This window comes from Hyperolius riggenbachi, chromosome 4, assembly GCF_040937935.1.
Source record: "Hyperolius riggenbachi isolate aHypRig1 chromosome 4, aHypRig1.pri, whole genome shotgun sequence".
Lineage (NCBI taxonomy): Eukaryota > Metazoa > Chordata > Amphibia > Anura > Hyperoliidae > Hyperolius > Hyperolius riggenbachi.
In genome coordinates, this window is record NC_090649.1 from 274246249 (window position 1) to 274262004 (window position 15756).

A 15756-nucleotide genomic window follows, 5' to 3' on the forward strand; every position below is an offset into this window, starting at 1 on the left:
CAGACAAGCTCTTGTCTGATATGTTCAGAGTCCATGCACAGCAATGGTGGGGGCGAGGGGAACCCAGGAAGCCTCTGGACTATCCAAAGGCTTCCCTCTACCTAGGTAAGTATCTACTTTTTTTTCCCCCTTATACCACCTCAGGTTCACTTTAATGCATCCGGATCATATATGTGTCAAACGTGTATGGGTTAAAGAGGAACTCCAGTGAAAATAATGTAATAAAAAAGTGCTTCATTTTTACAATAATTATGTATAAATGATTTAGTCAGTGTTTGCCAATTGTAAAATCTTTTAAATCCCTGATTTACATTCGGACATTTATCACATGGTGACATTTTTACTGCTGGCAGGTGATGTAGCTGCTGCATGCTGTTTTGGCAGTTGGAAACAGCTGTAAACAGCCATTTCCCACAATGCAGCAAGGTTCACAGACAGGAAACTGCCAGGAGTACCACGGTCCTCAGAGTTTCTTGTGGGAGGGGTTTCACCACAATATCAGCCATACAGAGCCCCATGATGATCCATTTGTGAAAAGGAATAGATTTCTCATGTAAAAGGGGGTATCAGCTACTGATTGGGATAAAGTTCAATTCTTGGTCGGAGTTTCTCTTTAAATAACAGAGGACATGACTTAACAGAATAGTTTGGCCAAAGCACCAAGCCAGATGGAACATCAAAGGAGCATTACCACACTGATAAGGTCATCACTTTGTGCTCCAAACGCCTGTCCATAGTAGTGCAAAGGAACATGCAAGATTGGCTTTGCCTCTCCCAGTCTGATTGCTGGGTCCCAGGAGATTAGAGGAAAAAAAATACTATACAAAGATAGATGTGAGTCAGTTATAAAGGCTGTATTTAACAATATGGCATGGCTTTTTCATAAATACAAAAGAAGACAATTTAATATTTGTCTGTCCAACTTACAAAAAAAAAGTCAAAACAAATATAATTTACAAACTTGCAGTCATGTTTTCTTTTTTTCCTTTTCTCACATAAAAAACATATCAAGGAGATTCCTTAATTCAGTATACTGCCCCTGATCTTCCACAATGAAATAAAGTACACGTGACTTTTACCATCCAATGAAGCAAAGCCCATGTTGCCATACACACAATTTTCTGCACAGACGTACGGAGTGACCTGAGAGAGCTGACACAGGAGGATTGGTCTGAGATAGTACAAGCGGTCCCCTAATGTCAACTAACAGCACAAGAGATGCCTCAGCTCAATATCCTTCTAAGAACCTGTCTTACCCCCAAAAGGTTGTTTGATATGGGATGGAGAAAGAATCCAATTTTCCCTCGTTGTAAACATGATCATGGTGGTTTATTACATATGGTGTGGCATTTCCCTAAATTACATAGATATTGGGATAATGTTCTTCGCTTTCTTGATAGTGTCCTGGGAATAGATATGCCGAAGACTGTACAATTCTATCCTTTAGGTCTATTAAGCAATGTTGTCGAAGCCATGGTTCTATGTTCCTTATTTCAAGCATGTAAAATTAATTTTGAGCCGCTGGAAAAATCCTCTCCCTCCCATGGTAGAACAATGGAAGTCTCAACGCCTATTAAAAGTGACAGTGAATCGTGACCCCCCCCCCAGAAAAAAAGTTTATTTTTACTTCAGATTGTCTAAAGGTGGCCATACACTGGTCGATTTGCCATCAGATTCGACCAACAGATAGATCCCTCTCTGATCGAATCTGATCAGAGAGAGATCATATGGCTGCCTTTACTGCAAACAGATTGTGAATCGATTTCAGCCTGAAACCGATCACAATCTGTGGAGCTGCTGCCGCCCCCCCCCCCCCCCCCCTTCCCTGCATACATTACCTGTTCCGGCCGGCGCAAGTCCCCTGGTCCCCGCTGTCTTCTTCTCCGCTCCGGGCTCCAGACCGTTCCTGCAGCTATTGATCTTCCTGTCCAGGGTAAGTTTAAACAGTAGAGGGCGATCTACTGTTTAAACTTCCTGCCAGGACAGGAAGTTCTGTGTAGCTGCAGCCGGTCCGGAACCCAGCACGGAAGGAAGACAGCGGGGACCAGGGGACTCGCGCCGGCCGGAACAGGTAATGTATACCCGCTGTATTGCGTCGGTCATTCGACTGCCTATATCAACGCACTCCCGACCCGCCGGCGATCGAGAAAAATCTTCCGCACAGACGGATCGACGGGAATGATCGATTTCGGACGGAAATCAATCGTTCTGTCAGCGGTGTGCGCGGCGATTTCACAGCCGATTCGATCACTGTGATCGAATCGGCCGTATATCGGCGGGAAAACCGTTAGGTGTATGGGCTCCTTTAGACTGGAGAAACTAATCTATACTCACAGGGTGGCGGCACCTGCACAAATTTGAGAAAGTATGGAGTGTATAGATGGGTGTAGAGCTGCTGGTTAGTTCTAGAACAGCTGATGTTATCTCTGTGGGTGTGGATGCTTAGTCTGATGGGTACTAAGATCAGGCCTGTGGCTCTAATTTTTGCAGACATTTTATTATTTACGATTGCCTGGCCTTGTCCTATGGTATGAATATTAATCTGTTTGACAACTTAGAACTGGTTGTTTATCATTACCTGTATACTACAGTTCTTGGATACATGTGTATTTGGATGGTATTAGGTCTAGTGATCGCATGGTTATGCTGTAGGTTTTGTTTTTATTGTGTTGGCTGTATTTAATAAACTCAGATTTAAAAAAAAAAAATGTACAGGATATTCTAAAATAAGCATGGCATCTTGGAGTGTGTCAGGCACTTACACTGCCTAAAGCCAGCACTAAGGCTGGTCTCACAGAACTGCAATAACTACTTTAAGGTCAGTGCTGACCCAAAAGGCAAAAGATGTGACTGTGCGGAGTGTCCACAATCTTAGAATCCCCAGCACACATTTCAGACAATATAATGTGCATAGTAACCACCTGCTGAGAAAAATAATCTGTGTTAAATAGATGAAACAAGTGAAACTTCCATCATACAGAAGAGGAATTAGTGGTGTCTAGAGTGGCATTTATAAAAGAGACGGTATCGGCTTGTAGCTGATATGTCTGTGCTGAGATCTGAGACCCAGCTATATGATGCTCTGCAGGGTTTACAGTTAATGCTTGCTGAATGTGGTCAGGGACTCGGATACTTTGGTTCAGGATACCCTGAGATGGATGTGCTTGCACCTGAGTCAGAGTCGTCGGCCGGTCTGTTTGTGTCAAGTGAATTTCATGCGCTCGCCCTTGCAGCTGGTCCAGTGTCTCCTTTGAGAGAGTGATGACATGCATCGGCTCCTGGAGAACAGTTTGTACCCTGCTTTCTATTAGCTCAATGTTTTGGATAGTAGGTATTTGGTGCTGATGGGATGGGACTGACAAGCCATGCAAGCTTGAAGGCTGATGAGTAATCAGTGCAAGGTTTGCAGCTTGGTCTGTGATATTATGAGATTCGTCAGCAGTCACAATACTAATGCCTTGGCCATGGCCTGACATGAAGTTCAGGTTGTGAACACCATCTGTGACCAGTAACTGGATTTCCTGCCCATTGGAAGCTGCAAGTTGATATTGCTGCAGCTGAAGTATGTTTCTTGCATCCTCTGTGCATCCAGTGGTAGTAGTGACTTCCTGCGCTTGCTTTACTTTATTGTGGGTTTTAAGATGAGTCTTTAAATTGTCCATGCGGGAAAACTGCAAATCACACTGCGGACATGAGAATGGCTTCTTTCCTGTATGCAAAATACTATGTCTTCTTTTGGCACTTGCATCTGCAAAGGCTTTTCCACAAATGTTGCAACAGTGTGGCTTTTCACCCCTGAGAAAAAAAAAAAAAAAACAAACACATGAATAAATGAAAAGAAAGCTGCTAAAGCGGATGATGCTCAAAACTGATCAGTGAACTCCACCACACCTAGGTCTACACTCACAATATTTACATCTTAAAGGATACCCGAGGTGACATGTGACATGATGAGATAGAAGTGTATGTACAGTGCCAAGCACACAAATAACTATGCTGTGTTTCTTTTTTTTTCTCTGCCCGACAGAGTTAAACATCAGGTATATAAGTGGCAGTTCCTGTCTGAGTCAGGACTGGGTCAGACTACAGGGTGACCCTCACTGATAAGAAATTACAACTATAAGACACTTTCCTAGCAGAAAATGGCTCAATAGTTCATGGATTTTTAGCTCTGGCATACTTCAATGAATGAGTCATTGAGCAAAAACAATAAAACAGTAAAAACTTAACCACTTCGGTACCAGCAGCCTCTGCCCCTTAAGGACCAGAGGCTGCTGGTACGCTAAAAGGCACATACAGACGAATCGCCGCAATAATCCGTCGCTCACGCCGCTCTGTCCCCGCCGCAGGCTGCTCTCTCTGCCATCTCGATGACGGCAGAGCGCTGTGCGCCGGTCAGGAGCCGCTTTCATTGGCCCCTGACCCTGTCACTCAATGTAAGCCAATTTACAGTAATGACAGGGCCAGGAGCCAATGAAAACGGCTCCTGTCCGGCTCACAGTGCTCTGCCGTAAAATTACGGGCAGGGACGCGCGGTGAATGGGACGTAGAGTTTACGTCCGGTCAGAACCGCAGCCCCACCCGCCCGACGTAGATTTAAACTGCGTCAGTTCGAAAGGAGTTAAAAAGTAGATTAAAATAAAACTGTGGAAAATCCACTGATAAAGTTGTTCATGATTTTTATATATACCAATAGCTCTTGATAAAAACCAAATAAAATCTTATCCTTTTCATTTTTGCCTTTTGCTTAAATTTAAGGGTTAGTGAATGTTTGTGGCTTTTCTTATTTTTTAAAGAAACCACAATGACAAACGCTTAGCTAGAGACACAAACTTAAGGCTAGAGGCCACTGAGAGGAGCACTTGCTAAAGCGCAAGTGCTTTGTCAAACGTATTTGGTCGCATTTTGTGGCAGGACTTCACTGGCAATTGCAAGTGGTGTAAAATCTACTCCCTGCGATTGAACAGCACTTGCGATTTAACTAATTTAACGATTTAACCCCCCTAAAAAAAACAAAACCCAAAGTTTAACCTACTTGCCGGGTCTGCCATGGTCTATGACCGCCAGCTTCCACACTGTAGCCCCGCTCCCTTGCACAAAAAGTCATCTGTGCTAAACCATTAAATCAACTCCTGATGTTCTAGATTTAATATCATATCTTAGTATTTACAGATGTTATCAGTACTTCATCTGAGTATGAGCAATTGGCTGTGATTTTTAGCTAATGGGAAATTAACCCCCCCCCCCAAAAAAAAAAAAAATCATCCAGATACTTACCTAAGGAGAGGGAAGGCTCTTTGTCCTATAGTGCCTTCCCGCTTCTCTCACATATCCCTCTGTTAAATGCTGGCTCCCCAGTTTGAATCTTCCGCCGCGGGAGGCTTTGGAAGTCTTCGGGTGCCTGAATGCTCCAGCAGATGGGCGACTCCATACTGTGCATGCGTGAGTACGCGAGGAAGCGTGCTCGTGTGTGGGCAGTATGGAGACCCCCGTTTTCAGGAACACTCGGGCTCTCAAAGACTTCCAAATCCTCCTTTGGCAGCAGAGAGCAGTATTTTGATCATTTGGAAGAATACTGCTATCGGGGAGCCAGCGCTGGAACGTGGGGGCCATGAGAGGAGCAGGAATGCTCTATAGGTAGTATCTGGTTAATTTTTTTTTCAGGTCCCCATTCACTTTAATGTAAACAGTGGCAGAGATAAGCATGCATTTTAGAGCAGATGCAAAAATCATTAATACATTAACATTTCATTACTGATCAAAGTTTCATTTTCATTTTGTAATGATTATATTCTCCAAGAAGTTGAAAGACAACATAGCATACCTGTGTATTCTGATGTGTGTCTGCAAAGAGGTTTTAGCAGTAAAGGACTTTCCACAGATCTCACATGTAAATGGCCTCTCGCCTAAAGAAAAACATAATTCAGTTATGCATATAAAAGTTGACTTAACCAATATGTTATTCAGGATTTGTGCAGCATGCTTCACACACTCCTTATTAAGAATAATTAGTGAGATTCACAAACCGAATGCAAACTGCAACTGAGCCAATTAAACTCCTCAACTACTACGGTAAATTTGCTTAGTCAGCTTCAAGTTACAAGTAGTTTACTAGATCAGAATTTGCTGGTGCATAGCTGGACCCTGAGGACTGAGTTTACTATATTGAAATTCTACTGCATTTTGCATGCAAGCTCTGATTATTTGCACAGTAATAATTTCTAATCCTTTGTAACGATCGGTGAAGCACAGAGAGGATCTGATTACCAGTGATCTGCAGAATCACTGGGAATACAGATGTATACCAGATTATACGTGATCTGCAGTATCACTGATAATCCGATATACTAGCTAACCTCTGTTCACCTGAGTAGAGTGTAGTGTTAGGTGCAACAATAACACTTAGAGGACTAGGCCTCAGTGCAGCAAGGAGTACTGCACAGATTCCTTCCGCAGACCCGAGCTCTCCAAGACGGGAGGAGTCAGACTGACAGTAGGAAGGACAGACTGAAAGTAACCTTCAGGAGGAAGGATCACTAACAGAGCGAGGAACCGCCTCTAACAGTAAGGTCGGTTCTCGAGGTCGGACAAGCCAGGTCGTACACACACGGACAGATAAAGTACAAGATCAGGAGGCAAAGGCGGAGTCAAAGTACAGGCAGGGTTCAGCAACGGGGTATCAGATATATCGGGGTACAAAATCAGGAGGCAGAAGCAGAGTCAAGGAACGAGCCGGGGTTCGGCAACAGAGTATCAGAAATATCGAGGTACAAGATCAGAGTTCAGGAGGATAGTCAAGGCAGGCAAAAGTCATAACAGATAATCACAATCAAACTAGTACTTTAGCTATCAACAGAATCTAGCTAAGTGTAGGATTACAGCTCCAGCTGGTCCCGGCACACTTGCGGATCTGGGTGCTCCCACATATGTGATCGCACGCCAGACAAAGAGCAAGTGAACAACCAGCAGTATATATACTCTAGGACCTTTCCAGGACCTCCCTAATTGCTGGTCCAATGAGAGCAGTGGAATTTGTCAGCTGACCCAGCTGGTCAGCAGACTCCCTTCTAACTGCTATTTAAACTCTGCCTCTGTGCTCGCGCGCGTGTAAGTCTGAATCTTGGTGGACTATCAGTCCCAGCCACACCAGTACTGTCATGCAATGTATCTAGAGCGGGGGGCCGCCTCTGATGCGGATTCCGCCGTTACCAATGCGGATTCCGCCGCACTGCCTATGCGGCATGCGGCGTTTTTTCCGCGTTGTGACGCCATGCTGGACGCGGAAACAGCCGCCTCACCTCGAGAGACGGCGGCCTTTCCGCGTTTCCTTACATCCCTTAATTAAAACCCCCCAAAAACAAACAACTTAATTTAAGTCTACATAAAATTGCAATTGCGGTGTACATAATGCTTCCTAGTACAGTCATCTAGGACACGTTGCTAGTTAGGTTCATTGAATTGTAGCCTGAAGATGCCACACAGTAGCTCACTTCTGGATCATTAATGCTCAAGCACAAATTGTACAAACTAACATCTATTCAGTGTGATGTCTTCTGTAATTCATACAAATTATTATATTCAATCCAGCTGACCCACAGACTGCAATGTGTGTCACCACATAAATATATAGACTTGGATATAGACTTGTTGTAACCAATAGCAGGTAATCTGTCTGTAGTCCGCGTCCTCACACAAATTATTAATTTAGGGGTAAAGTTGATCAGAACAGCTATGTGGGCAGCTAAACAAAATTCTGACCTGTTGGGAAGAGCACTTGAATGGAGGTTCTGTTGTGGATTAGGCAGTATAAAACCACAGTAGTGGCTGGAAAAAAAATATTCTGATCAAGTTATAGCAAGAAATCTAAAGTGCACAGTGGTGCATCTACTGCCATCTGTATGTCAGGGGAATATCTATATGGAATTGCATCACACTTATTTGTGGCTGACTTTAGACTAAATAATATTTAGCACCATCAGACAGTCTGTTTGACTTGAAATGTGTCACAACTAGTGCAATGAAACCCATTAGTAACACCGAGTTAGTTCTGGTTAACGGAATGCAACCGGATCAGCTGTAAAACACCTGGAGAGTAGTGTTGGGCGAACAGTGTTCGCCACTGTTCGGGTTCTGCAGAACATCACCCTGTTCGGGTGATGTTCGAGTTCGGCCGAACACCTGACGGTGCTCGGCCAAACCGTTCGGCCACATGGCCGAACTAAGAGCGCATGGCCGAACGTTCCCCGAACGTTCGGCTAGCGCTGTGATTGGCCGAACGGGTCACGTGGTTCGGGCCCGAACGCGCTCTGATTGGCCGAACGGTCACGTGGTTCGGGTAAATAAATACCCGAACCACGTCATATCTCCGCCATTTGTCTGTGGGTTTAGCTTTGGGTAGGCAGGCAGGGTAGTTCGCTCTCCAGCCACGCTAGCCAGGGTCCCCCCCAGTCATTGTGTGTCGCTGCTGGGAACAGTAGTACACCGCTCGCTCAGCCACACTATATATAGCATTGTTTACTGCCACTGTGTACCTCGCTCAGCCACGCTATATATATAGCATTGTGTTTTCTGACACTCTGTGTACACGGCTTAGCCTGACTAATATAGCATTGTGTGTACTGCCACTGTGCACCTCGCTCAGCCACGCTATATATAGCATTGTGTGTACTGCCACTGTGCACCTCGCTCAGCCACGCTATATATAGCATTGTGTGTACTGCCACTGTGCACCTCGCTCAGCCACGCTATATATAGCATTGTGTGTACTGCCACTGTGCACCTCGCTCAGCCACGCTATATATATAGCATTGTGTTTTCTGACACTCTGTGTACACGGCTTAGCCTGACTAATATAGCATTGTGTGTACTGCCACTGTGCACCTCGCTCAGCCACGCTATATATAGCATTGTGTGTACTGCCACTGTGCACCTCGCTCAGCCACGCTGTATATAGCATTGTGTGTACTGCCACTGTGCACCTCGCTCAGCCACGCTATATATAGCATTGTGTTTTCTGACACTCTGTGTACACGGCTTAGCCTGACTAATATAGCATTGTGTGTACTGCCACTGTGCACCTCGCTCAGCCACGCTATATATAGCATTGTGTGTACTGCCACTGTGCACCTCGCTCAGCCACGCTATATATAGCATTGTGTGTACTGCCACTGTGCACCTCGCTCAGCCACGCTGTATATAGCATTGTGTGTACTGCCACTGTGCACCTCGCTCAGCCACGCAGCCAGCGTTATGTCGGAACGCTGTTTCAGTGCTGCCGGAGGCATCGTCACAGATCGGCGTATCCGCCTCTCCACAGAAAATGCAGACCGTCTGACTCAAATTAAAATGAATCAATCCTGGATTGGAAATGACTACGCAACACTCCAGGACCCCAACCAAGTAACATGACCAATGAACATCTGGGATGGTGTAGCGTTTCCGGTCCCTGTTTATTGAACCTCTCATCTGTATTACATTTATGACTGCATGGCGGCAAAAAGCATTGCTGCTATATCCGCACGCTTCTTGCCCTCATGCAAGGCCTGGGTTGTTGTGTCTTACAAAGCGTGGCCTTCTCCTCCTGCGCCTCCTCCTGTTCCATCACATCTGCTGCTGCTGGGTTAGCGTTGCCGCGTGGTCCCTGTTTATTGAACCACTTATCTTTATTACATTTATGACTGCATGGCGGTACAAAGCATGCTATCCGCACGCTTCTTGCCCTCATGCAAGGCCTGGGTTGTTGTGTCTCACAAAGCGTGGCCTTCTCCTCCTGCGCCTCCTCCTGTTCCATCACGTCTGCTGCTGCTGGGTTAGCGTTGCCGCGTGGTCCCTGTTTATTGAACCACTTATCTTTATTACATTTATGACTGCATGGCGGTACAAAGCATGCTATCCGCACGCTTCTTGCCCTCATGCAAGGCCTGGGTTGTTGTGTCTCACAAAGCGTGGCCTTCTCCTCCTGCGCCTCCTCCTGTTCCATCACGTCTGCTGCTGCTGGGTTAGCGTTGCCGCGTGGTCCCTGTTTATTGAACCACTTATCTTTATTACATTTATGACTGCATGGCGGTACAAAGCATGCTATCCGCACGCTTCTTGCCCTCATGCAAGGCCTGGGTTGTTGTGTCTCACAAAGCGTGGCCTTCTCCTCCTGCGCCTCCTCCTGTTCCATCACGTCTGCTGCTGCTGGGTTAGCGTTGCCGCGTGGTCCCTGTTTATTGAACCACTTATCTTTATTACATTTATGACTGCATGGCGGTACAAAGCATGCTATCCGCACGCTTCTTGCCCTCATGCAAGGCCTGGGTTGTTGTGTCTCACAAAGCGTGGCCTTCTCCTCCTGCGCCTCCTCCTGTTCCATCACGTCTGCTGCTGCTGGGTTAGCGTTGCCGCGTGGTCCCTGTTTATTGAACCACTTATCTTTATTACATTTATGACTGCATGGCGGTACAAAGCATGCTATCCGCACGCTTCTTGTCCTCATGCAAGGCCTGGGTTGTTGTGTCTCACAAAGCGTGGCCTTCTCCTCCTGCGCCTCCTCCTGTTCCATCACGTGTGCTGCTGCTGGGTTAGCGTTACCGGTCCCTTTTCCTGGAACCTCTTATATGTATTACATTTATGACTGCATGCCGACAAAAAACATGTTACCTGTGCAAAGAATTTCCCGCATTTAAAAGACAGTTTTCCCTTTGAAACTTTAAAATCGATTTTCTCAAAAACTATAAGCTCTTTTTGCTAAAAAAAAATTTCCTCTTGTACCCACTCCCAAGGTGCACATACCCTGTAAATTTGGGGTATGTAGCATGTAAGGAGGCTTTACAAACCACAAAAGTTCGGGTCCCCATTGACTTCCATTATGTTCGGAGTTCGGGTCGAACACCCGAACATCGCGGCCATGTTCGGCCTGTTCGGCCCGAACCCGAACATCTAGATGTTCGCCCAACACTACTGGAGAGGGATATGGAGCCTGCCATATTTCCTTTGAAATAATACTAGTTGCCTGGCAATCTTGCTGATTTTTCATGCATCAGTGGTGTCTGTCTGAATCACTCACACACACAAAAAAAAGCATACAGCAAATTCAGTCAAACATCTGATCTGCATACTTGTTCAGGGTCTATGTCTAAGGCTGGTTTTACTCTTGAGCAGCACAGAAACCAGCCTTCATATGACCCTGTGCCACTGTGTGGCGGCAGGGTCATATGCCCCTGCTCAGCGACGTACTCCCTCCTAGGCAGGAAGTACATCACTGAGATTCCCGTGGGTTCCCGCACTGCGCTCCCACCGTTTGCTCTTACTGCATCACCCATTGACTTATGATGATGTAGAAAAGGATCATGCGGCAACACACTGCAGACTTTGCATCGGAAACGGAGCGGTTTGGATGCTTCCAGCGCACCACACTGCACCCTGTTACGTGTGCAAGTCTGCATTGCCCTTCAGTGGGGATGTGGCAGGTAAGCCAAACGCGGGGCGACACAGCACGAATGTGTACAAGGGGCCTAAAAGTATTAGAGCAGAGGTTCAGTGGGACAGCCAGGCAATTTGCATTATTTCAAAGAAGATACATATGGCAGCCTCCATCTTCCCCTTACTTTTGGTGTACATTAAGTCCTCATGAAGTTCTTATTCTGCAGATGTAATTAAGCAACATTAACACATTTTCTAAATTATATAACATTTGCTGTGCACAAGTTTGTCAGAATATCCCTTTCTCCAAAGCAGGGCTGTGGAGTCAGAGTTGGAGTCGGAGTCGAGGAGTCAGAGCAATTTTGGGTACCTGGAGTTGGAGTTAGAGTCGGAGTTGTGATTTCATAAACTAAGGAGTCGGATGATTTTTAGACAAAATTCACAGTCCTGGTAAGTATTAGACTAAGGAGTTGGAGTCAAGGAGTCGGAACAATTTTGGGTACCTGGAGTCGGCACTTTCGTAAACTGAGGAGTCAGAAGATTTTTGCACCGACTCCACAGCCCTGCTCCAAAGGCATGTAAAGAATTCTTCAAAGCAGTTGAGAGCTCTTTCCCACTGCACATCCCGATTGCACACGCTTTGCATTTGTGTCCCCCCCCCCCCCCCCCCAATTTTCCATGCCATCTGTCAGGTTTAACATTTTGAATGCGTTTTACTCATTACCCAATTTACATTCGACATACCTTTGGTACTACAGCGCTTTACAGATGAGAGAAAAACTAACATACAGTAATAGTGAAAATGAAATTCACATCGCAACATGCTTAGAATGCGATTTTCTTGTACACTCATGGACTTAACTCAAATGCAGTAAAATTGTAGCATGCACACGGTTTGCGGTTGAGCGGAAACCAAATAGCGATAATCGTTAGATTCAATTTTTGGATAGAAATGCGGCAAGTGGAAAACAGCCTTACAAGCTTAGCCTTCAGATAATAATTGCAATTTATCTCCGCTATGCCCTTACCTTAACCCACGGACATAGCACCCGACTTGCTACGTAGTGTCTGAGTGCCACAGATGGCAGTTCCACTCAATCAGCACTTAGACTACCCCTCTGATCCTACCCCCCCCCCACCCACACCTTATCAAACTATGCCTCTGTAATGCTGTTCATGTGTACTGTCTACACTATATGCATTCTACTGTATGTTGTGTTGTTCCATCACCGACCCTGTATGTGCCAAAACCAAAATCCGGGTAAAAACACCGTCTTACTTGACAACTAAATCTGAGTCTGGGTTCATCAGTCTGCAGATGGCGTACTGTAATTCATTTTCCAAGAGGAAAAAAAATATTTTTATTGGAGTAAACCGGTTTCCAAAATATGCTTGAAAAGTATGGAATAGTATGAGTGATAATTAGCTGCTGCCATGGCCGTTTCTACCCCCGTGCGGGGCGTGCCGCCCGACCCGGGGCGCTGCTGAGAGGGGGCGCTGTGTGATGGAGGGGGGAGCCGCAGCCGCGGGGAGGGCAGCCCGACCTCTCCCTCCCTCTCCCTGGGCCGCCCTCCATGCGATCCCCCCCTCGGACGGAGTGCAGAGTAATGCGCAGGGAAGCGCTACAGAAAACTACTCACCTCGCTGGCTCCAAGCGCTGCTCTGTCGCCGCCAGTCTCCTCTCTCTGCCTACACGCTGGATACACACACACGCTGCTTCCTGTTTAGCAGCGTGTGTGTGTATCAGCGTGTAAGCAAGGATGAGACTGGCGGCGAGAGAGCAGCGCTTGGAGCCAGCGGAGGTGAGTAGTTTTTCCTGTAGCGCTTCCCTGCGCATTACTCTGCACTCCGTCCGAGGGGGGGATCGCATGGAGGGCGGGCCCGGGGAGAGAGAGGGAGAGGTCGGGCTGCCCTCCCCGCGGCTGCGGCTCCCTCCTCCATCATGGGGAGGCACCTACCTAACCTATACTGGGGGCAGCTACCCTATCTAACATATCCTGGGGGGCACCTACCTTATCTAACCTATCCTGGGGGGGCACCTACCTATCTAACCTATACTGGGGGGCAGCTACCTAATTCTAACCTATACTGGGGGGCACCTACCTAATCTAACCTATACTGGGGGGCACCTACCTAATCTAACCTATACTGGGGGGCACCTACCTAATCTAACCTATACTGAGGGGCAGCTACCTTATCTAACCTATACTGGGGGGCACCTACCTATCTAACCTATACTGGGGGGCACCTACCTATCTAACCTATACTGGGGGGCAGCTACCTATCTAACCTATACTGGGGAGCAGCTACCTATCTAACCTATACTGGGGGAAGCTACCTATCTAACCTATCCTGGGGGCACCTACCTAATCTAACCTATACTGGGTTGGCAGCTACCTAATCTAACCTATACTGAGGGGGCAGCTACCTAATCTAACCTATACTGGGGGGCACCTACCTATCTAACCTATACTGGGGGGCAGCTACCTATCTAACCTATACTGGGGGCAGCTACCTATCTAACCTATACTGGGGCAGCTACCTATCTAACCTATACTGGGGCACCTACCTAACTTATACTGGGGGGCAGCTACCTATCTAACCTGGGGGGGCAGAGCTACCCTAATCTAACCTATACAGAGGGGGGCAGCTACCTAATCTAACCTATACTGGGGGGGCAGCTACCTATCTAACCTATACTGGGGGGCACCTACCTATCTAACCTATACTGGGGGGCAGCTACCTATCTAACCTATACTGGGGGGCAGCTACCCTATCTAACTATACTGGGGGGGCACCTTCCTATCTAACCTATACTGGGGGGCACCTTCCTATCTAACCTATAGTGGGAGCATTAACTTATCTAACCTGTATTGGGGGCACCTACCTACCTAGCTAGTCTATACAGGTGACAACTATACTGGCTACCTATATTGGAGGCACCTACCTAACTAACCTATACTGGGAGGCATCTACCTATCTAACCTATGCGGGGGGCAACTATTCTGGCTACCTATATTAGAGGCACCCACCTAGCTAACCTGTAGTGGGGGCACCTAACTATCTAACTTATACCGGGGACGCCTGCCTATCTAACCTATACTGTGGGCAACTATACTGGCTACCTATACTGGCAGGACACCTACCTGGCTAACCTATACCGGAGGGCAACTATACTGACTCACCTATGCCTGGCTACTTATACTGGGGGGACCTATAGCTGGCTACCTATACTGGGGTACCTATTCTGGGAGAATCTATACTGAGTGCAACTAGACCTGGCTAACCTACACTGTGGGCACCCATACCTTGCTTTGGGGGGGGGGGGGCGCAATTTTTACACCCTCGCCCTGGGTGCATTTTAGCCTAGAAACTGCACTGGCTGCTGCTATTTTCTTTTTGTGGCCTCTAGATTTTATCATCAGCGGCTCGATTGATAAGGAGCATCGCGGCCGCATCTACGCGTGTAGATGCGGCTTTAGACTTTGGCCCCTGTGTTACACTGACCACAGACCAGCACCCTCTAATCCTGTCACCAGTATCACATGACAAGCAATTCTAACAAGACAGCCAATGAGAGCAACTTAGGAGAGGAAGGTGTAGGCACACTACATCATAAGACAACAGCAACATGTAAGAGGTGTTCACACAATTTGAAACAGGTTCACTTTAAGAAGCAAAAGTCTTCCACAGGCACCAGATCTATTGACATGAGGCAAGGAGGTTATCAGAATGCAAGTCACTAGCCAGAGATGTACCCATATACAGTGCATGTATTTACATTAGATATAAAATACTTCATCTACAGAAAAAAAAATGATAAAATTAAAATGTATAGATTAGTTGAGGAATTCTTATTTTAGTGAAAGCTACACTTTGACTGTCTTGTAAGTGTGCACTGTCTAGTTCATCCCACAAGGAACAATCATGTGCTATATGTATTCACATGGAAATATCACGGTACCTGTATGAGATCTTAGATGCTTTTTTAACTGTGCAGCATCCATGAATTTTCGCTGGCAGACATTGCACTCTGGTAACCCGTGGCCTTCAACAGATTGAAAGAAAAATGACAAATGCAAAGTGCACTTTAATTCGGAGTATTCAGCTTTATATTGGTTGGTATAAAAGTTGTCCTAAACATTGTATCAAATGCTCCACTGCAAAACTGGGAATGTGGGAGGATTACATCTTCATTCTTTTTTACAGCTACTCATTCAATGACACATCATCTTCCTGACCAATACAGTTTCAAGGACCTGGCAGTGAAATCAAGAGCTTAAAGGGAACCTGTACTGAGTAAAATTATTTAAAATAAACACATGAGGTAACTTCAAATGAACATGAAAT

General features: G+C 46.2%; 1 protein-coding gene across 8 annotated transcripts in view; it reads right to left on the reverse strand.

Moving 5' to 3' along the window:
- Positions 1-1985: 1985 nt before the first annotated feature.
- Positions 1986-15756, reverse strand: part of ZBTB24 (zinc finger and BTB domain containing 24) — a 51244-nt gene continuing 37473 nt past the window's right edge. For 7 of the 8 annotated variants that reach the window (XM_068279453.1, XM_068279452.1, XM_068279450.1 and 4 more), the window contains 3 exons: positions 15371-15454; positions 5825-5906; positions 1986-3795 (listed from right to left, as the gene is read on the reverse strand). In XM_068279453.1, the coding sequence (XP_068135554.1) occupies positions 2973-3795; positions 5825-5906; positions 15371-15454 (989 nt within the window). In that variant the 3' untranslated portion in view covers positions 1986-2972. The remainder of the gene's footprint in view (positions 3796-5824; positions 5907-15370; positions 15455-15756) is intronic. The other variant, XM_068279454.1, reaches the window with a different exon arrangement.